Consider the following 22,364-nt stretch of genomic DNA (forward strand, 5'->3'; position numbering starts at 1 on the left):
AACTATTTCATACATCTCACTGATCAAGTATTTGAACTGGTGCCACTGAGAAACAGCTTCAAGTCTACACTCTGAGTTTACGTCTCTCTAAAATCTTGAATTTCCCTGCCATTTTGTGAAAGATGGAAAGTTATTTCGTACAAATTAATTTTCATTTTTAAAACAAATTATACCTGAGTGCATTGGCAAACTAAGCAGCTGCCGCAGACTTTTTATGTAGAATATGGCGCTGCATTCTTAAAATAGGAGAGCGATCCCATAATATGTGATCCCATAATACAATTACAGACTAAGTATTTCCAGAGCTCATAAACATTTGTATTGTGTTACCTGACAGTGTTTTAGGAAATATTTCTTTTCTGAGGAAATGAACTTGTTAACTCCCCTCTCACCCCACCCTTTGTATACAAATTTTTGAGGATATGATTTTGTTAACCGTTTCTTCATACAATGAAGCGAAAGACAAATATCTCCAGTTTTAATCCTTTGTCTCTGTGTTAATTGTTCATCTGTCTCTTAATATATGTCAATTATTTGTTTAATCAGAGTATTTCTATGCACAAATCCTTCCTTTCTCTTCCCATAAAAAAAGAAAAAAACGTTTGACCATCCATTCTGCACTAAGGGATCTGTACTAATTAAACATTTGTGAAATGGCTCATTTCATTATCAGAATTTTATCTATTTGGTCTTAAAAAAATTTGAAAGTCTGAATGGGCGCATGATTAAATTATATTAAACAGTAACTTAATATTCAAATCAACATCCATTCTGGAAGTACTTCTAATTACTTTTTTCCTTTTGAGTTTTTTTTCTTCAATTTCCTAAGCTCGGAGACCTCCCAGTGCTCATTTTAAGTCAGACTGAGTGGAGACCTGTGACTCTGATTGAGTCCACGCACACACACACACACACACACACACACACACACACACACACACACACACACACACACACACACACACGCACACACACACATTATCTATCCTTGTTGGGACCCGTCATTGACACAATGTATATGCATTTACTGGCTCTTCACCGTGACCTTAACCATCACTGAATACCTTACACTGACTGTAACCGTGAACCAAGCCTATGGCGAAACCCTCAGACCATAAATATTGGTGAAGAGTTACCTTACCTGAACCCACATCCATCCATTTTCTTCTGCTTATCCTGTTAAGGGTCACGGTGGGGGCTGGAGCCTATCCCAGTGGCTTTCGGCGAGAGGCGGTGTTCACCCTGGACAGGTCGCCAGTCCATCACAGGGCCAACACATATAGACAGACAACCATTCACACTCACAGTCAATTTAGAGTATCAATCAGCCTTGTCCTCTCTTGATGTCTTTGGACTGTGGGAGGAAGCTGGAGTACCAGAGAGAACCCACACAGACACAGGTGGGATCAAGACAGAGACAGTCAGTGAAGTTTCCGCTGCTAGGAGTAAAATTTCCATCCATCCATCCATTGTCTTCCGCTTATTCCTACATTAATGGTCGCGGGGGGGGCTGGAGCCTATCCCAGCGTCAATGGGGTTCACCCTCGACAGGTCACCAGTCCATCGCAGGACCAACACATATAGACAGACAACCATTCACACTCACAGTCACACCTACAGTCAATTTAGAGTATCAATCAGCCTCGTCCTCTCTTGATGTCTTTGGACTGTGGGAAGAAGCTGGAGTACCAGAGAGAACCCACGCAGGAACAGGGAGAACATGGAGACTCCACACAGAAAGATCCCGTGCCCGAGCCAGGACTCAAACCTGGAACCTTCTTGCTATGAGGCGAGAGTGCTGACCACTGCACCACCGTGCTGCCCCTGAACCTACATTTTCGTCAAAATTGAAAGGGTTGTGTGCTCAAGAGCATGTCAGCCAAATAGCAGAACTAATATCATATAGACCAGGCAGAATGATGATTGCATCTCCACTTCAATTAGGATAAGATAACCCTTTATCTGTCCCACAGTGGGGAAATTGTTACATCAGCAGAAAAAAAACAGAAGTAGCAGTGGAAAAAGTAGAGAGCAATAAATAGAAGAAACTACAATAAAAAAACTACAACACACTATAATGGTGGTTACTGGGAGCAGTGTTTGTTTTACAGTCTGACAGCTGCAGGTAGGAAGGACAAAGTCCTCCAAGACAGTCTACCTTACCTTAAAGGCCCCATCCACTGGAAGTCAGAGTGCTCTATACGTGTGTTCGGTCAGACCCGGAAACTAGAGATGGACATAATGCAGAAACCGATAGGCGTTGACATTAGCTGATCGCTAATATTAATAATGCATCATGCTTCTCTGCATGACAGAGCATGCACAACACACACTCACACTGGCTGAACTGGCTACATTTGGTTAGCTCTCTGCTCACAAACTTTAGGATATTATGCAATGTCCTGTTCTGCCCTTAAACAGCTCTTGAAATTGCTCATTGTTTGTTTCTAGATGCCTATTGAATTATTTACTATTTGAACCAAGTGGCACGGTGGTGCAGTGGTCAGCACTCTCGCCTCACAGCAACAAGATTCCGGGTTCGAGCCCCAACTCGAGCACAGGATCCTTCTGTATGGAGTCTCCATGTTCTCCCTGTTCCTGTGTGGGTTCTCTCTGGTACTCCAGCTTCCTCCCACAGTCCAAAGAATCAAGAGGGCACTCGGATGATTGGATATTCTAAATTGACTGTGGGTGTAACTGTGAGTGTGAATGGTTGTCTGTCTCTATGTGTTGGCCCTGTGATGGACTGGTGACCTGTGCAGGGTGAACCTCGCCTCTCGGGATAGGCTCCAGCCCCCCCCCCCCCCACGACCCTTAACAGGATAAGCAGAAGAAAATGGATGGATGGATATTTGAACCCATGGACACCCCCAAACAAATGCCCCATTTGCATCTTATTCTTTTCTTTTTAATTCTGTCACCTTCTTGAGTGCCTCAGATTTTTTTTTTTACTTCATATATAATTACTCAGTTTATCCAAAAAAGTCAATCAGATAGATATGAGTTAAGCTATGGAAGATGGGCTTACATATTGTCGATTTTGGCCTAGGAGTTCTTGACTAAGATAAAATGAATACAGCTTTACCTAAAAGCCTAGCTGATCTCAACTGAGTGCTTGCATGAGATGGACCTAATTTGGTTTTCAATACTTTAATGGAAACTGATTGAGGCAAGATGGGGATTTGATAAAGCAGAACAAAACTGATCTCATTTATTGTATGTACAGAGTCAAACCATATATGGATGAAGATCAAACATCCTTCCATCCCAAACAGCCATTCAATTAAAAATCTGAAGATATCAACCAAACCAGTTGCTATGGCAGCTGAGAGCATTGGTACATTTTCACTTAAGAAGTCCCTTTCATCTCTCAGTATCTTAAAGAAATTCATCCCCCTTTTCTGAAAACTCAGCACCATGTGAGCTTTTGTGGAAGAACCCAGTTAAAAATGAACTGTTGGCATCAGACCCAAGTCTCTGGAAGGTTGGCACTTCCTAAGCAGTCGGTTCCATCAGTAAAGATATCTATGTATGATATCTGATGGGATAGACACAAACCTGCTGGCACTTGAAAGAAATTAAAGGAGACAGAAAGAAAGGAACAATGTCTCATCTACCTCAGCTGGGCAATGAAAATGGATGTGGTGTAGGAGGAACTAGAGTGCACTTTTACCTGAATAGCGTGCTGAAGTGGTCTCATTACAGAATGAAAACAATCCTCCCTTAGCCTCTGTGGACACAGGCTCCTCAAGTGCCCACATCACTCAGACTGTGAGGTACAATACAGGTGAGAAAAAAAATTGCCCTTTCATAGCTTTTATTCATTTTTGTGCTGTCACATGCATGCTTTTTTTTGTTGTTGTTTTAAATTGCTTGAATCCATATTACAGTGACTAAAAAGAGATTATAACTGTTATGTACGGACTTCATTTACGTTAATGCTGCGTTGAAAGTGATCTGAGTCATCTGCCTTGGAAAACATGACAGTAATGGTCCTTACTTCCCAAATGTGGTATGTGATTCTGATACTGTATGAATGAAAATATTCAGTTTAGTACTGAATTACCATCACAATAACTTGGTTTCTATCTGTGATGATTCATTCTGTGCAGGCTCGAAATCACGGACGTATAAACATTAACTGAAAACAAGCATTTTAATGGTGAGATGAGGAGGGTCTGAGTGTCTTTTATGCTGACCTACTGACCCAGTATTCAATAGTAAACAAGGATGTTATGAGCACTTGCTTGTTTTTCTTCTCTCCATACTGTAGCTGCCCTTTTTAGGTAAAAGTTCTTATCTTGATGTTTAATAGTGCGATGAATTAAAAAAAAAAAAAGTTCCAGACATAAAATAGATATTCTTCAAAGTTTGTATTGTGTGTTACAAAGGCTAGGATCGACTTTCAAACATGTTCTACACAGTTTACACATATTTGACACTACATCAACTTCAGGCTACACGTGTGTTTAACTATGTTTTATATGGTGTCTTCCTACTTCACAGAAACATGCAACATATTGACATTACAGGCAGTCAAAAATCTAACTACATACACTCCTCAAAACAAAAGTTTCACCCTAAGAAACCCAAGCTGTCAATCCATTACATCGCAGGGAGAGGTGGGATCTTGCTGTTTTTATGTGTTAAATGCTTCCTTCAATAACACTACATAAATCTTATATACAGGAGTCTCTGAGGACATGTTTTTATTATTACAATTTAAACACACGACTGGTACCTCAGGGTGAGACTGAGCACAATAGAGGCAATTTTCACTTTTCAATAACATCCATTGTGGACGATGTTGAACAATTTACAGGTAGAAATAAACAGTTTGAGTTTATCTAACCCAAAATAGCATCTTTGTTTTGTGTATTTTGACTGAAAGCCAGTGAGGGTTTTGGGGACTGGATTTGTCGTCAACAGATCGATTCTTCCCGTTTTCCAGACAGGATGTGAATTAATGGGACTCCACGCCTGCACATTAGTAATTACCAGAACAGGGGAAATAGCTTTGTACTTTAAAATGCCTCATCACTGCAGAGTTTGAACTCAGAGGGCCTGTGTTTCTAATTAGCTACGAAGACACTAAAAACCTTGTTTAATGTAATTTCAAATTGGAACTTCAGTTCGCTGAAGGGGAAAAAAAACATCAAATCCTTACCTTGAATGAATCTGAGCAAAATGGACAACTTCTCTTTCAAGAAGAACAAGAACATGCTACATGAGCATGATTCTGCTGTTTGTCTAGAAAGTCCTCCCATATCAGTTGATCAGAAGACATAAGATAGAAATTATGAGGAGGGTTCAAAAGTTTAGCCTCTAGCTTATAGTGGAAGCAACAAATTAGAATGGATAAGGAGGGAATTTGGACTTGTGTGCCATGAATGTACCAACAGGTGAATTCTGTAACTTTATGTCTCTCTCCCAATTCCTTTACCTCTTCCTCTTCCTAAAACATCTCATGTCCCCCCACACCCCCCCCCCCCCCCCCCCGTTTCTGTGGTCAGAGGATGCTGACCCTCTCAGTAAGGCCTTGCACATCTGCATCTTCTCCACCCTCCTCATCATCAGATGCTGGCGCAGGGGGTGGTGGTACAAGGTGAGCAGGGTAAGGCAGAGTATATTCATGGGCAAACATTTGCCAGCGACTGTCGTCACTCTCGTGGGTTATGTAACGCTCGCCAAGTTTAGTCTCCAGTTCTCGCAGGTCCAGCCATGTCTGGTAGTCCTGAGAAACGAGAAGCAGGAATAAATACGGTAAGGGGGTTTCAGCTTTAGAAGCCTTGAAATGAGATCCGAGTTAAAGAGGCTTTTACGTGTACATCATCGAGGAATCACATTAGGTTGTGTGTGTGTGTGTATGAGTGTGTGCCAGTAAGAACTTAAATGACCCTTGATAAGGAATTTCATCTGGTATTCTCTGTTTGAACTTTCTTGTGCATCATCCTCGCAATTCGTCTGTAAGGATAAAAGCTGGTCTGACCGCAGGGCCTTGACCTGGGTCTGGGAGTGAATCTGTGGTGTCATTCATCATTATTTTATAATTGTAATTTTCTTGTTAGAACACATACTGACAGTAAAGTAAAGCTGACACGGCAGCAGCGTTGTCTAGATGCATAGCTGTGTTTAAACTATTCAAAAGGCCGATTCTGGATTACTGGTAGCGCCCGACATTACTAGTGAGACGGTTTACGAGGGATGGAACTCAGACGTTCTGGGGAAGCTGACTCAACCTCATCTAAAAGTGAACATCATACATCTGTATTGGATATATCCAATGAAGTGTCCTGTGTAAGCCATTTCTGAGTCTCCAGCCCGTTTCTTGTGTCTGACGAATTTTTTCATCACACAAAAACGGATCTAATTAATGCATGAAGATTCTTGTAACAACTTCAACATCTATGATTTTAAACTTCCAGAGAAATGGGCAACTTTCCATCTGTCATAAACAATTTTGTTTTGAAGGACACATTATAGTACCCTGGAGCCTCGAAAAAACTCAAGGATGTTTTGAAATATTCTGCCTTAAAGCTGTCCTCACTACTTACTAATGAGTGCTTCTTTTTCTATTGCCACGTCATGTAATAGATTTGATTTTTTACTGACGACTTTACTCATCTTTAGCAGATGGCAGAAAAAGAAGGTGGTCGTTATAGGTAGTCACCATACAGTCCTGCTCCCTTTACTTTTAATGGAAGCTTCATGGTTGGACTAGTGTGTATGTTTGTGTGTAGTTTGCTACCTGTAAGTATGCGTGGCTGAGACTCTTGTCCACGCTGTAGCGTTTCCTCATCTTAACTTGCAGCAGGTTGTTGATCAAGTCAATTGCTGGAAACAAAAATATATAGATTCGTCAAGCTTTTGTTTACCACTGAGCTTGTTTTCAGCAGTAATCTTACATACAGCGTAAAGGTCTCCTCTCAGTAGCACTCTGTTATTACTGTCTGTTTTGCACCCCGTCTTGTGCTTACCATCACTGGAGATCTGTTTCCATGGGTTAGGAGGGTACATGAAGGCAGCGTTGTGTATCTGGTCATTGATATCTTCATCTTCATTAAATGGGAATGTCCCGCTGAGGCTGACATACATAATCACACCAACTGACCACATGTCAAGGGAACGGTTATAGCCCTGGTTCAGCAGAACTTCTGGAGCAAGGTAGGCTGGGGTTCCAACCACTGAGCGACGGAAAGACTTCTCACCAATGATGCGGGCAAAGCCAAAGTCACACAGCTTCACCTTAGAGATGGTGGGGAACAGCAGGTGGGGTAGAAAATAAGTGAGAACCCATCAGGGTGACTGCGCTTTACAAGTCTACGATGTAATCATTACAATGTGAAAAACACCTGTGTGTGTGTGTGTGTACATACTGAGGACTAGAATATGTACTTAACCAGCAGAGTGAGGACATTTTTGAAAAGTGAGGACATTTTGACATTTTAGCCGATCCTCACATCTTCAAAGGGCCGTTTGAAGGTCAAGACTTGGTTGTAGGTTTGAGGTTTAGAACTGGGTTCTGGTTAGGTTTAGGGTCAAGGTTAGGGTCAGGCAGTCAGTTGAGATGGTTAGGTTTAGGGTGAGGGGCTAGGGAATTTATTTTGTCAATGAAAGTCCTCACAAAGATATAAGTACAAGGGTGTGTGTGTGTGTGTGTGTGTGTGTGTGTGTGTGCATGCCTCTGTATTCATACTTGGGGGAAGGGATCTGCAGAAGCCAGCAGCACATTCTCAGGTTTCAGATCACAGTGAACAATGTTCTTGAAATGAAGATGTCTCAATGCGGCAAGAATCTAAAGACACACACAAACATGCATATTCACAACCACAAAAACAGGATATAGATGAGCACATAGAATTGGTTTGACATAATTTCGATGCATAATTGCAATGCATAAACCACACAAAACTGGTTGCAACTTCAAGGTGTTTTGGTGGAGAATGTAATAAGAGCAGGTTCACAGTTTTAATGTTGTCGTATTTATCTAGAAACAAAGCATATCTCTTATTCATATATCTCTTATTTTCTGGTATATGTACACACCTGAGTGATAAGGAACTTAGTGAGTCTCTCAGGTAGCCTGCCTTTTTCACTGGAGAGGATCATCTCCAGCATGTCACCATGCAGCTTCTCCATAACGACAAAAACTTTCTCAGGAGTCTCAAACATACATTCCAGGTTCACGATTCCCAGGTGACGTAAACTCTGAGAGAGGGATTAATGAGGAGGAGAAAATAAAATGGTGGGAATAATGACAAAGTGGTGCATGTATTTGAGAAAGGGCAGTAAATGAGGACGAGGGAAGAGAACAAACAGGAACAACAAACAGGGACAAGTGAAACTAGACATAGTTGATCGAGCAATTTCATACAGACATGAAATGAGAGAGTAGATGAATGTGAACCTCCAGTAGACATTGTGCTGCAAAAGCAATAGAACTGTTCTGTAAATACAGAAGAGTTACAGATAGAAAGATAGATAGATAGATAGATAGACAGACAGACAGACAGACAGATAGATAGACAGACAGACAGACAGATAGATAGACAGACAGACAGATAGATAGACAGACAGACAGACAGATAGATAGATGATAGATAAAGAGATAGAGAGATAGAGAGATAGACAGAGAGATAGAGAGATAGATAGACAGACAGACAGACAGACAGACAGACAGACAGACAGGTAGATAGATAGATAGATAGATAGATAGATAGATAGATAGATAGATAGATAGATAGATAGATAGATAGATAGATAGATAGATAGATAGAAGTGTTGACAGAGCACTATAAATGTGTCAGGATGAGTGAACAACTATTAAGCCACAAATATTGAAGAGGCAGAATTATAAAGAAGTCTAAAAAGCAAAATGGACTGGTAATATTTGTCGTCATCTGGTGGCAAAAATAGGCTGTGCACCAAGCCTGAGCCAAAACCAGATAAAAAAAGACACTTTAATGTTGAAATAAAAATTGGCTTTGATGTATCAATACATGCAAAATCCAGAACATAATTATATACATTAATATATTATAATAATCAAATGAAAATAAAATATGATCTACTAATTGAAAGGGTTCAGGCTGAGCTGAATATTTTAGTAATAACTTTTGACAATGAATGTTGTCAGTCAGACAAGTTACATTCTCACTAAATTAATGGCAAAATGCTATTTTAGTAATTCCTTTTCACATTTTGTCATTTCTGTTTTTAACTCCCTGCTTCTACTGTTTCAAAATGTACTTTGTAGTACAAAGTGTCACGTATAATGAATCATATTGAAAAATATTTTTATTTTAATGATATTTTAATGAATGTATTTTTTTCACTTTCCCAAAAGATACCAGTGCACTTCTTGATTAGATAGGTGTCCAGTAGAACAGGTAGATATGTTATCTTGACTTAAAACAGCATTGCAGTGCTGCGAAGACAGGGCATGGATTGATGTTGTTGGCGGGAACAATAACGTCAGCATTATTGTGCTTGCCAACATACCTGTCAACACTAAAAGCTGTATGCATGCACAGACAGTAAAGCCGCTCATTCGCGGAGTGTGTGTTACCTGCAGGATGGCCACCTCATTCCTCAGCTGGCTTTCCTGCTTGGTGGGGAAACGGAGCTTGTCAATAACTTTGACAGCTACGTCCCTCCCTGTTTTCCGGTGCTTTCCTGTGGAGGAAAAAAAAAAACAACAATCCAATGACATTTTATACTACTCAAACATTTAGGACTACTGCGTTGTCTCTAACAAGTGGACATACAGTATATTGGGTCATGACATACTTGCTCACAAACTATATGGCAAACAAACATCACCTGTATGAGGATCAACCCCTATCTACAGGATATGGGAACGCTGTTTCATGTAGAAAAGTTTTCCGAACACTATTTTAGAGGCTCCGCTTAGTTAAATCCACCAATCTGCAGATCAGAAAGAATCTAATTCACTCGTCACAGATCTTCTTACCTCCATACACTACTCCAAATTGTCCTGATCCCAGAACTTCATCAGCAAAAATCTGGTACACTGTACCAATGTCCTGCATAAAAGCAATACAATACACCGTCAGCATTCTCCTTGTTAAAACTATACATATTTTATCATTCAAACGGATTAAACTGTGAAAATAACATTAGATTAGACAAAAAAAAATCATACCACATTCTCTTGGATTTGACTGTTGGACACCGAAATGCTAACAGATGCTTGTCCTGGAGACAGAGCACAGGAATAACATGCAGGTTAAATGGAATCAATCGCTACTAATATAACAGTTCTGTATGGTACTATTTTCTCAATCTTGTGAAAAAAAATAGTGAAGTAACTTGTTTCTGAACTTACTGTGAGTTGTGTTCCCCTCAGCTGGTGGTGCATCCTGGAAAATGACTGGCATGAGGGCCTGACGGATGGCGCTCTCCCACGCCTTCGCAACTTCACGCCCAATGCCACTGTTAGGAGCTACTTGGCTGGGGGAGGGAGGAGTCTGGGGTGGAGTCTGAGGGCTGCTAGATAACAGAGAGGGAAGGGTATTGGGGTCCTCCCCTACGAAGTAGCACATAGTGCCTGTGATGAGCTCGAAGCAGTGGGGATTTGTGCCGGACGGAACGAGAGTGAAGTTGCCGGCAGGTCGCACCTCCAGAATTTCAGACAGAGGAATCTCCTGCGGGATGATGGATCAAAGATGAGTCAATAAAAACAGTTTCATCCTTAAAATGAAGAACATGTCATCACAAAATGAGACGGAAAACATACCTTGTAGTATTTATTCGAGGTGTTGTTCTGGAAAAGAATGATGCACTTACAGTCCAGACGCCAGTAGTGCCTCTTTCTCTGTTGAAGTTTGAATTAGGGTTGAGGGGTAGAATAGGGAGAGGACAGGGGGTGAGGAATGAAGAGAGGATTGGGGGTAAGGTTCACATGTCAAAATGGATGGATTCATGTCCAGTGGAAGAGAGGAGTGGCCAGATGAGAAGAAGGCTGAGCAGGAATACAAGCTGCTGGTCAGAAAATCAAGAGAGAGAAAAAGCAAATGACAGAAATAGAGGAGTTAGTACTGCCAGAGAGGAAAAATCAAGCAAGAACAAGACAACAGACACTAAAAAGTTTCTTCAAGGTCAAATGGAAAGAATACTACAAGAAAGACACACAGAGACAGCAGATTTCAGTTTAAAGTGAACCCTTAATCTCCAATAGAGGACTACACAAAATATTTGACAAAATCACACTGAAAAAGATTGATTGAGGAAGAAGAATACATGCCAAAGTAGTTTAAAAATATATATGTCTATCATAACTAGTAACAAGGACTGATTTTTAAAAGAATCAACCTCCAAGATCTTTGGCTTTTGCCTGATGACAATGTTGTATTTATCCCTGCTCAACACAAAGATCCATGGAGACCATGTGCTGATTTTGTGCATCCTGCAGCATCAGCTGTGGGTTTTTTTTTTATCAGTTTTAAAATGTTAAGACCAGATTCTTGAGCATGCCATTACTTTTTGTTCAGTTGAAAAAAAAAGGTAGCCAGAGAGAACACGAGGGCAGAATGTTCATGAAAGCAGCATCTAACTGATAAAAGGTGAGGTCAAAACAGGATTAAAGAAAAAGCCTGTTGCTGAGTCGGTGAAAAAGCTGATAAATGCTCTGCAGTAAATCTGTATCCAAAGAGAAGTGCTGAATAAGACAGTGCACAGTAGTCAAAGATGATTTTTAAGAGAAGTGCAGTCTGGTTAAGATTCTGAAAGAGTGAAAAAGTAAGAATGAATGTTTTACCAGTGTGTCCTTGTTGCTGTAGTGAACCATCCATCCCTCTTTGATGGCTGTACTGGATCGACGGGTTGTCTGTCTTACTGACTGCACCACTCTCATGAGTGGAATGTAAACGCTACGAGGATACGAGAAGAGAATTGAGGTTGACAGTGGGTAACATGTATGTGTGTGTGTGTGTGTGTGTGTGTGTGTGTGTGTGTGTGTGTGTGTGTGTGTGTGTGTTTGCTCCTTTTACCTCTGGTCCCCACTGACACCATCCTGGTTGCTCTCAGGAGAGAAGGACCCAGGGATGCTGCAGGCCTCGTCTGAATCATCCATTGAAGACTTGTCTGAGGCATCGTATTCACTGCTGTAGTCCATGGGCACCTCAGGGTCTGCGCTGGGACTTAACATGTCTAGGAGAACAACAAAAAAGAGGAAAAAATAGTTTTACATGATTAAAGGAGAAAACCAACTTTTTTAGCAATGTACTTTTTTCCCTACATCCTCAAAGCCAGATTAGAAGATAGAAACCCCTCTCTCCTCTGTGTGGGTGAAGTCGTTTCACAGAAACCAGCTGACTAACACAATGAATTGTATGAGATGGGCAGGTTAACTCACCTCTGTCTTGCCCATTCACCTACTTTTACAAAGTTGGCAATGATAGGTAGTCGCAGTCACTCTTCTTATCTTCAACAAATGATTTGTTTTGTTGACTGAAGATATGGGATGCTGCGTCAAATCACTGCACCCAGTAAAGAAAGTAGTTCCAGGTATGTACCTGATTCTAAAACCTTGCATTTGTAAATTATATCAGTATGACTGTTATGCACAAACTTGCTTCTGTCAATGCAAGCAAAGAATGTTTTGGAGAAAAGTGCAAGTTTGACAGAGGGTAGGAGGACAGAGGGAGGAGGCCCCCTCCACATCCAGTCATTGAACAAAGCTAACTAGCAGTCAACTGGTCCCTGCTGATCTCGCACGAACAGAGGAGGGAAGAGCATCTGTCTTCTTGTCTGGCTCCAGGGAGGATGGCAGATATGCATCTTCCAAGTAGTTCCCAAAAAATTAGTTTGTTCCTTTAAGGTGAATGTTTGCTTCGAATCGCTTTTAAAAATGATTCTACTTCTATGACTGCTTCTAAAACTAAATCTTAAACACAAACAAACACCACCAGAGTACAGGTTCACATGCACTGAAGAACGAGCACTGATGATACTTACCAGAGTTACTTCTGTTCTCTGAGAAGATAAAAAGATTAGTCAGTTCCAGTTTGTTAGGTCAAGGCTTTTATTATGTACGCTCACATAATAGTATTATATTAACCTAATTCTAAAAATGGGAACATGCAGATCAGAAACACATTTATTAGATTCATGCAGGGTTAACAGTTTTGAACACAGTGGAAAGATGACAGATGTACACGTTGTCCTACCTCCAATAGTCTCCCCAAGACAGTCATTAGGAACCTTGTATGCACAGCGTTTATGGCAGTTAAATTTGCAGTCTGAGAGGAAATAAAACATAATTATTCATTTAATCAGCATCCTTTTGGAAATCTGAAAATTAGTATTTCTTTGTCTCTTGCCACACCTTTGCACTGCAGGCCCTGTCTGAACAACCCTCGAAGTAGCCTCTTGCAGTACTGGCACACCGTAGGCCTCGTGTACGAGTGGACAGCGAATGTGTGGGGAACCTTCACCTTGCTCATCAAGATCTTGTCCAGATGTACAGGGCGACCGGTGTAGAAGCGGCGGGCATCACTAGGGGTTCGTGGCTAGGGAGGTAGAAATTAAAATTTCTTGCGTGCGAGGTAATTGAAGAAGGATTCTCATTGCATTTCTGAAGACTATTCTTAATCTAGATTTTGTCTTTAGTGATGGGAGTAGACTTATAAAGGAAAATGTATCATGACAATAATGACTTTAACCTTGATTGAAATTATCTTTACTTCAGAGGCAAACTCAAAATACAATGGCCGCATTCAAACATAAGATGAAACCTTATTTACGTTGTCAGGAGGTTTGGAGTTTTCCACAAGTTCTCATACACCTTTGCAAAATTAATCCAGTGAAAAATGTGTGTTATCCTTAACGCAGGACTTTTTTCATTCGCAGTTCCTATTATTGGTGCAGTATTTTAAGATCATCTATTTAGATATCTGTTTTTGCTATTTCATAGGTTTTTTATCATATTTGCAAGAAAGGTTGGAATTATCTACACAGGATGGTCGTTTCTGTGAAATAAGGAAGATTTGTGTGAGAGAGTCAGATGGGTTTATAGCTACAGTTTGAGAGTCTAATTTGGAAAGCCTCGCTATCTAAACAGTCAGTGGTGTTGACATAAATACTCTCCTACCATTTGTGTGTGCGAGCGGACGAGACCAGAGTCATCAGTGCAGGTGGAGCCCGTCCCAACACTGTACAAAGATTCAGTGGTGGAGAGACGCAGGGACTGGCTACTGCTTAAGGACGTGGTGGAAAGACGTCGTTTTCGAGCTCCACTACAGTTGTTTGGAATGCTGAAAGCACAGCGCTTATGGTAGTTTAGTCCACATCCTGCAGAGGGCGCCATTGATCCAGGAGTGAGGGAACCAAACATGAACGGAGACAGGGAGAAAGGGGAGTGTTAATGACGAGAAACATGTGGAACATATCAAATTAACACTTTGTCCGCGCCTGTTTTCTCACCGTCACACTTGAGTCCTTGTCTGACGAGCCCAAACAGCATCTCTCCACAGTGATCGCAGAATGCTGGTGCCCGGTATGAGTGCACATTTAGAGCGTGGGGGCGAATCTGGAAATCTTCAAATGTGGCTGCCGCTAAAAGAATTTAATGCATAGAATTTGTTGTCATTCATACAGTAGAATGAAGATTAATTAGAGGACAGGAGAGGAGAGAAGAGGAGAGGTTACATACCAGACAGCACCACCTCTACCAGATCTCCCTCCTGAATGTCACTTGCAGCTTTGACCAGTTGCAGGATGTTGTTGGTGGTTGTGTCATGCTTAAACAGCAATATTTTATCATAAATGCCGTAGAAGCCGCACTCAGGGAACTGGAAAATATAAAAAGAGCATTGCAAATGTGTTAGGAAGGAATCGCAGCTGAAAAGCAAACATTTGACACAGTGACTTCCACCATGTACCCGCAATTTGTCGCAAGATTGTTGCCTGCCATCTTATCAAAAGTGTCAGTACTAAAAGTGTAAAATTCAGAGACAGTTTTTCAGAGCGTGATTTAGATAAACTTAATCAAGTCAATGCATAGAGTTGTAGCTGGAAACTGCATCCATCCATTTTCTATACTGCTTATCTGTTAAGGGTTGTGGGGGGTGAGGGGTTGGGCTGGAGCCTATCCCAGTTGCCTTTGGGCGAGAGGTGGGGTTCACCAGGTTGCTAGTCCGTGGCAGGGCCAACACATCGACAGACAACCATTCACACTCACAGCCACATCTACGGTCAATTTAGACGTGCCGGTTAACCTAACTTGCATGTCTTTGGACTGCGGGAGGAAGCCGGAGTACCTGGAAAGAACCCACACAGAAAGATCCCATGCTTGAACCTGGAACCTTCGGACTGTGAGACAACAGTACTAACCACTGCACCAATGTGCCACCCTTCAGTGGAAAATAAGAATATGTATTATACTAATGCTATGCTTGATGAAACATATATGAAATGTACACACACACACACACACACACACACACACACACACACACACACACACACACAAAACCACAAATATCCACGTATTAGAATATGGAAAGGCAGGCAAATGAAAAACTTCATCCAATCCACCATTAGTCATATCTAAGTATACAAACACACACTCAAACAAACACACACACACACACACACACACACACACACACACACTGGGTGTTTCCATGAAGGTCTTGCAAAACTGCTAGAGATGAGAGTGTCAGTCAGAAGTCAGGAGAGCAAAGGAGGCTGTCATCGAAAAACCCTGCTCTCCTGAATAGTTAATGCTGTCTGGCTCACTTCACTGGCCACACCACACAATACACCTCTTCTCTTCTGAGGGGAAGAGAGAAGGAGGTGGTCACTAAACTTTACTTTTATTTGTTTTAAAGTATGGATTCTGACCAGATGATACAGGAATTAAGAGCCACCCATTCAGACACAATCTTCACTGCCACTTGAGTTGTTGTTTTCCTCATGGCAGAGTAAAGATTCACCAACAATACACAGGAAAGGGAACCCTGGTCTCCACCTTGGACGGACACAATGACACAAACACCTACTCCACACTTTACCATGAGGCACACCCTTCTTACAAACAAAAACACACACCCTCCCTTTCCCAAGTTTCCCTCCTTTTCTCTTCAATACACACTCACTCACACGCACAGACTCACAGACACACACGCACACTCGATCTCCCTCTGTTTCCCAACAGCCACTCCACATTACCACATCTAAAATCCAGGTCTGGTTTGTATGACTGCCAAGCTACACAGTGAGCCCACCACACCCCAGCGGCGGCTACTGCTACTGACCACACGGCCGACAACCAGACACAAAAAAGCATACAGGCTCCTTTTTCACAATGCACAGAAGATCCTTAACCTATTTAACAAAACAAGGAAGAGATAAGAATGTAATGCAAACCTTTGTGGAGGTGGCGAAGAAGTGTGAACAATTACATTAATAATATTTCTGAACAGTAGAGTTGATACTCTATACTTGATAATGGAAGGACGAAAGGAAGATGAGAAGAGAAGATAATCAGGTGTGAGCCATGCAAATGATACTGCACTGAAATAGGTTTGCAGGGTTCAGTTCACCAAATGTATCCATGATGTACAGCAGCCTTGGTTTTATTAATATAAAGGAGTTGAAATATCTATTTCTGATAAAACAGAAACTTTCAAATTCACAAATGTATGATCGAATTAGAACAGGTTGCCATCAAAATCTGATTACTTTAAAGGTATCTTTTAGTTGAGGTGGAGATAGGCTTTCTGTCTGCGACTGAAGATGTGAAAAAGTTTGTATTGCAATATATGTGAAAGTGATTTCAATTTCTTACTTTTTTTGCATATGTCTCATGGACGTTGGATTACATAACCGCTCAGATAGAACAGAGAGAAGCTTTGACCATGATGAATCCAGTCACACTGAGGCAGAAGAGCACCACGGTCCAAACACAGCGTGTCAGTGTCCATTTCATTCATGGAAATCACAGAACTATTCTTTCAAAAGCATCACGTATTTCCAGAATCTGTGTCTTCCTTTAATAATCTGCAGAACACACTGTCAAAGGTTTTCATAAGTTTCTTTGGCAGAGAATAGACAAGAGCAAAGAAGGCTTGTGGACTAACAGGGTCTGTAAATAACAGGGACTGTTACTGGACACAAATGCTACTTTTGAATTTTTTCTTCCCCAGCTGACCACCAACATTGTTAGATGTTGACATTTGGTTGATTATAGGCTGTGATGGGTGAGTAAAATTAAATGTCAGGACAATATCTGATGCCAAGAACATTTTGACAGAACTCACGATGACGTCTTTTGATATTTTTTTTGGGTTCTAAGGCATTTTAATCTAAAGTAACCAAAATCCACCACCTTTTAAACATTCCATCACAACTGCATCTTGACATTCAGTTACTGTGACCAAAAATCCAACATTTACCAGAAGTTACAATGTCAACATCTTCATGTTATTCGAACATCTACACATTATCAACAAGGTCCGACACTGGAGTTTCAGGGGGTCAAAATCCTCCATCAACAATTATCAAGCGTTTTATGTTTCTCACAGAAATATTTGATGAAAACTTAACTCTCCTTCCTCTGATTTCATATTTCCAAATGACCTAACAATAACCACCATCCAAACAGAGGTAGAGAAGGGCTGTAGGCTGGTCCTCTGGGGATGGGCCCCTAGTATGTCCAGTTCATCTTTGGTCAGTAAAAAATAGCACACAATATGTTGTCTAAGTTGCTAAAATATGGATAAATGGTTGGAGGAACTTTGCCCACATGTTGAATTTAAAAAAAAAAAAGTCTAGCATCCTGTGATGAAATTGTTGTCTGGTTCCACCTAAGCAACAAAACTGAATCTGTGTTTATCTCCACTCTACTGGGGTGGAGAAGAAATCTCAGACACAAGTCTGCGTAGCAAGATACCACAAATGGTAAGTAAAATATAGCCATTGTTGCCATGTGGCAGAACCAACGTAAAGCAACACAACATTTAAAGGGGTTAAATCAGATTCTACTCAAAAAAGAGGCTCTGAATTTTTCCACCTCTGTAACTCAAAAAGCCACACGTTCTCTGGCAGGAGAAATTCATGTAATAACTACATGCATCAGTACCTGGGATGGCCACAAATAAGACCTGCCACATGTAATTACAAACACCCATAGTGCCCAGATCATAGTACACTAACTGATTCGCCCAAATCCACAGAATAACCCTCAGAAAACACTTTGATGCCAGCCTCCCCTGCTATTACCCCTCACTATTGCTATTACTGCTCACTTCATTCCCGAGCAACCCCAGAAATCAAGCCAGACTTATTACCCTGCTTGTGCCTTCCAAGACATACACAATGTGCTAACCACAACTGCAGTTGTCATGTCTTTGCACACCACAAGTCTTCGCTGCTCTACTGACGAGCACAATGTGCCTACTCCCCAAACCACAGTCCCCTTTGACAGAATGACTGTTCTTGTGTGTTTATTTCTTCTCCTCCTGTCTATTTGAAATTAAGGGGGGGGGGGAGCATAGAAGCAATATGTCTGGTGAAAATGACACATTTGTCTTGTAATTATATGATATATTTGTGCATACACTATGAATTGCTCTGAGACCAGAGGTTACTGTTGAAATTGTTTGTGTGTGTGTGTGTGTGTGTGTGTGTGTGTGTGTGTGTGTGTGTGTGTGTGTGTGTGTGTGTGTGTGTGTGTGTGTGTGTATGGGTGTGTGTACAGTTTGCAGACAAAGATCTGGCTGCATTATCACTGTAGTATAGTGTAGTGTGGTTTGCCTGGAGACAGGGTTGTGTCTCCAGCCTGGATTTGGGTTACCAGGGATCAGGTTGCCCTGCGTTGCCTGCACTATTCCTGCAGCTCTTCGGGCCAATGAAGCTATTATGAGAGAAATGAATTATGAACTAGTCCTTCTCTCCCTCTGCCGTTCCCCTTGTTTCCCATTACTTGCATTTTCCTCTTCAATTGCCTTGTTTATCAAACTCCCCTCACTTTATTAAACTTTCCTCATTGCTGTTTTCCTTTCTTCAATTATTTGCATATTTAGAATGATTTCAGGGCCACCCTGAAAAGTAACGAGGCAACAAAGACAGCCTTTTAAAAATAGAGAAATACATGAACATACAAGCATTAAACTATCTTTTCTCAGTTCTAGGAATCACTAACATTTAGCTCAGTATGGCCCTCTCTCTTGCAAGCTGATGTAATGTTAAAACCAGCCAGCGATGACTTGTCTAACCTAATTTCATCAAATGTTCAATGATGAGTTCTGCATGGGACACAGTGACTAAGTAAGGAACACGTGGATGAAGAAGTCTATAATGTAAATCTAATCTTTGAACATTCTTTGTCCCCAGATTTTCATCCTTCTAAAAACTTCCAATCCAAATCCAAAAATTGTCTTTATGGTGCTCACATTGATGTATGCTAATTGTTCCAAGCATCTTCAAAAATGTCTATTTTCACCAAAAAAAATCAATGAAAATGAGGAATACATTTGATCATGAACAACAACAGTTTATATTGATTTTACACTAGTTGTGTCCACAACCCAGAAAAAAGATACCATCAAATCAGTGTGATGTCATGGATGCAGGCTTTTGTGAGTGGAATATGAGCTCAAAAACATTGTTTGCAGTCACACAATGTTGATGCCATGGGGCTCACAGCTCCCATCGCACACCTCAGCTGCTGGTCATATGATGCAGGTCACATGTGCAGCTTTAGTGCATGACTGAAGTGTAGAGAACCTACTTTCTTCTTCCTCTTCCACTTGACTTCATGTTTGTGCAACTACATGAACATTACAGGAACAATATATCAAGTTCTTGTATCGATGAAGTAGCGAGAAATGACTTTTCATTTGGAGAATAAACAGCTACAACATCCCTTCATCAGTGCAGTGATGCTTCCTGACAAACACCACCAGCATGGCTACGAAACACTGGTTCCAATCAAGCACTTGGGTCTCCTCTCCAGATGCAACATGTGTGAAGAACTTGAAGACTTTTATGTCCTGCGGAGAGTGCAGCCAGCTTCTGCTTTCCATCTTCTTCATCACTTCCCCCTGCAGCTCAGTAAGAGCCACCCTCGATACCAAATCCGCACGAACACAAGCACAGATATTAACACATTATCAGATAATGAGATTAATGTAGCTCAGATCCATTTAATCATAGCACAGTACTGTACGTCATAAACCTGCAGTTAGTTTAGGTATTCCAAAATAAAGCAGACTACACGATGGAAATGTTTTTCCAAAAGAAAATGTGTGCAATTTAATGAGTGTAATTTGCAGTCATGAAAGTTCACATCATTTGTTTGAGCTTCAAATGGAGAAACTCAGAGCAACTCCCTTTGAACTCACATGGATAGAATGATGTAACTTATTCTTGATGTGCTTTGTCAGCTGTCCACAGTTCTTCCATTTCGTCTATGTCTACAATGTCAACATGTTGTCGTGTCTTTCTCTATGGAGGGAACCTCCTCAAGGCCCACGAATGACAACCGTCTGGCTTTGTTGTTTCACTTCATATTAAAGTATTCAAATGCTTTACTGTGTGTACATACATATATATACACATATGTATGTATACACATATATATACACACACACACACACACACACACATATATATATATATACATATATATATACAAAATACAGTATACATTTAGAAAGTAGTAGTAGTAGTAGTAGCAATTGTGTTTTCCTAATCTCTCAAAAAGACAAACTTGTAGCTTTAAATTTTGCATTTATTGTCAAAAATAGTGGCATGTGTATAACCGTGGAATGATGTGAGGAGTAAGAATACTGGATTATAAAGACAAAAATCCTTATACTAATATAGGGCTTTGGAAAAATATCTGATTTTGTTTTGTTTGTTGTCTTTACAGATTTTTTTTTTTACTAACTGAAAACCACTTTTTATATCAAATAAAGTTGTTTTTTATAAGTGAGTAGAATGCTATGTGAAGGTTGGAAACCTCTGCAGCATCACCATATTGACTTTTTTTTAACACAATAAACCTTCCTGCGATTTGAAAATTGCAGTTGTCCAAATTGCAATTTTGAATTCTCAACACATTGATGCGCTTATTGAAAGCACTTTATTTGTCCTTCTTTGGTAAAAACGTTGTGTCATTGTGGGGAAAAACTGACTGACCTTTTAGTGTTATGCCTCTGGGGAAATAGAAACTGTTGTATGCAGGTGCTGCTTAGTTGTTTTAAGAGTAGAGGCGATGGACTCAAGGGAGAGTGAGATATTACAGAGACGGGAGCTCTGTTTTTGTTTACACAATCCTGTCTATTCCAGAAACACTGCACTTCTGCAGAATTAATTGGGCCCGACTCCAAACATGACAACACTTGAAAAACACTGGATTGGTGTGAATCAGTGTGCTCTGTATGACACCGCACATCCAGTTCTGTAAACACTCTGACCTCTACAGCCTTACATGGTCCTCCAAGCTGATGTGTCTCTGCAGCAGAGGTGGCTATCACAACAGGAACTTGATCCAGCCATTTTATAGCTGAGGGGAAACACACTGCATCCCTTCAAACAACAGACATTGTTTAAACATCCACGTCTCGCTGTGGAGCAAATCTCACACCCTGCGTGCTGAACATGTGTATGAGAGATTTCATCTAAATTCTCATAGACTGCGGTGATAAATTTTGTTCCACCTGTACTTAATTGCATCTGTTGCTTTTTGCATGCGTGAACCAGACCACTTAATTTTGGAACAACTTTTATTGTTAAACTTCCCCCTATTCTTCTTGGCATGTCAGAAAGATTCAGAGAGAACAGCCCCACCTTTCTGAGCATGCTGAGGTGTTTAATGAGGGGTTTCCATAGCAACATGTATGTAATGACGTCAACTCTTTGGCCTCACTACCTCTTGACAACAACTTGGCACAACACAGGAATTTTTCCTTTAGTGCTGACAGTGGCAGTGACGGAACTAACGTGTTACTGGCCTGGATTACTATTTTTAACTTTAGTGAGGTCACACTCTGACGATTAATCAGATAACAAAAATACTATCCATTCCTGCCCTCCCCGTGCCCTTTGTCAAACAACAGTATTTACGATAGAGCATGCTGGTCTAAAGGAAACAAAGAGAATACACAAGTTGCTTTGTCTTTTTTTAACACACTCATTTAATCACCACGTGAGTGACAGCTCTGTGCCAGGATGACAAGGAATGAAGGAAAACTACTGACGTCAGTGAAGCGCTTGGCTTTGCAGACATTGCAACTCAAAACTAAATGTCAATGATTCAACAAAGTGTGTACACAGGTACAAAACAAACGGTATTCTACATTTGTGAGGTGACGTAGAGACAAGTACACCCTGGT

At 40.8% G+C, this 22,364-nt stretch overlaps 1 protein-coding gene across 3 annotated transcripts in view; it reads right to left on the reverse strand.

Annotated features, from left to right (window-relative positions):
* Window positions 1-5,487: 5,487 nt before the first annotated feature.
* Window positions 5,488-22,364, reverse strand: part of prkd2 (protein kinase D2) — a 29,907-nt gene continuing 13,030 nt past the window's right edge. For 2 of the 3 annotated variants that reach the window (XM_086216235.1, XM_086216237.1), the window contains exons 2-19: window positions 14,675-14,813; window positions 14,446-14,577; window positions 14,114-14,313; window positions 13,349-13,532; window positions 13,191-13,262; window positions 12,979-12,996; window positions 12,012-12,171; window positions 11,780-11,891; window positions 10,760-10,837; window positions 10,349-10,667; window positions 10,166-10,218; window positions 9,974-10,046; window positions 9,569-9,675; window positions 8,047-8,208; window positions 7,697-7,795; window positions 6,978-7,245; window positions 6,749-6,834; window positions 5,488-5,734 (exon numbers count right to left, since the gene is read on the reverse strand). In XM_086216235.1, the coding sequence (XP_086072361.1) occupies window positions 5,510-5,734; window positions 6,749-6,834; window positions 6,978-7,245; window positions 7,697-7,795; window positions 8,047-8,208; window positions 9,569-9,675; window positions 9,974-10,046; window positions 10,166-10,218; window positions 10,349-10,667; window positions 10,760-10,837; window positions 11,780-11,891; window positions 12,012-12,171; window positions 12,979-12,996; window positions 13,191-13,262; window positions 13,349-13,532; window positions 14,114-14,313; window positions 14,446-14,577; window positions 14,675-14,813 (2,487 nt within the window). In that variant the 3' untranslated portion in view covers window positions 5,488-5,509. The remainder of the gene's footprint in view (window positions 5,735-6,748; window positions 6,835-6,977; window positions 7,246-7,696; window positions 7,796-8,046; window positions 8,209-9,568; window positions 9,676-9,973; window positions 10,047-10,165; window positions 10,219-10,348; window positions 10,668-10,759; window positions 10,838-11,779; window positions 11,892-12,011; window positions 12,172-12,978; window positions 12,997-13,190; window positions 13,263-13,348; window positions 13,533-14,113; window positions 14,314-14,445; window positions 14,578-14,674; window positions 14,814-22,364) is intronic. The other variant, XM_086216236.1, reaches the window with a different exon arrangement.

This window comes from Aulostomus chinensis, chromosome 10 (assembly GCF_037954235.1).
Source record: "Aulostomus chinensis isolate RoL2024-O1b breed Wild chromosome 10, RoL_Achi_v1.0, whole genome shotgun sequence".
In the NCBI taxonomy this organism is placed as follows: Eukaryota; Metazoa; Chordata; class Actinopteri; order Syngnathiformes; family Aulostomidae; genus Aulostomus; species Aulostomus chinensis.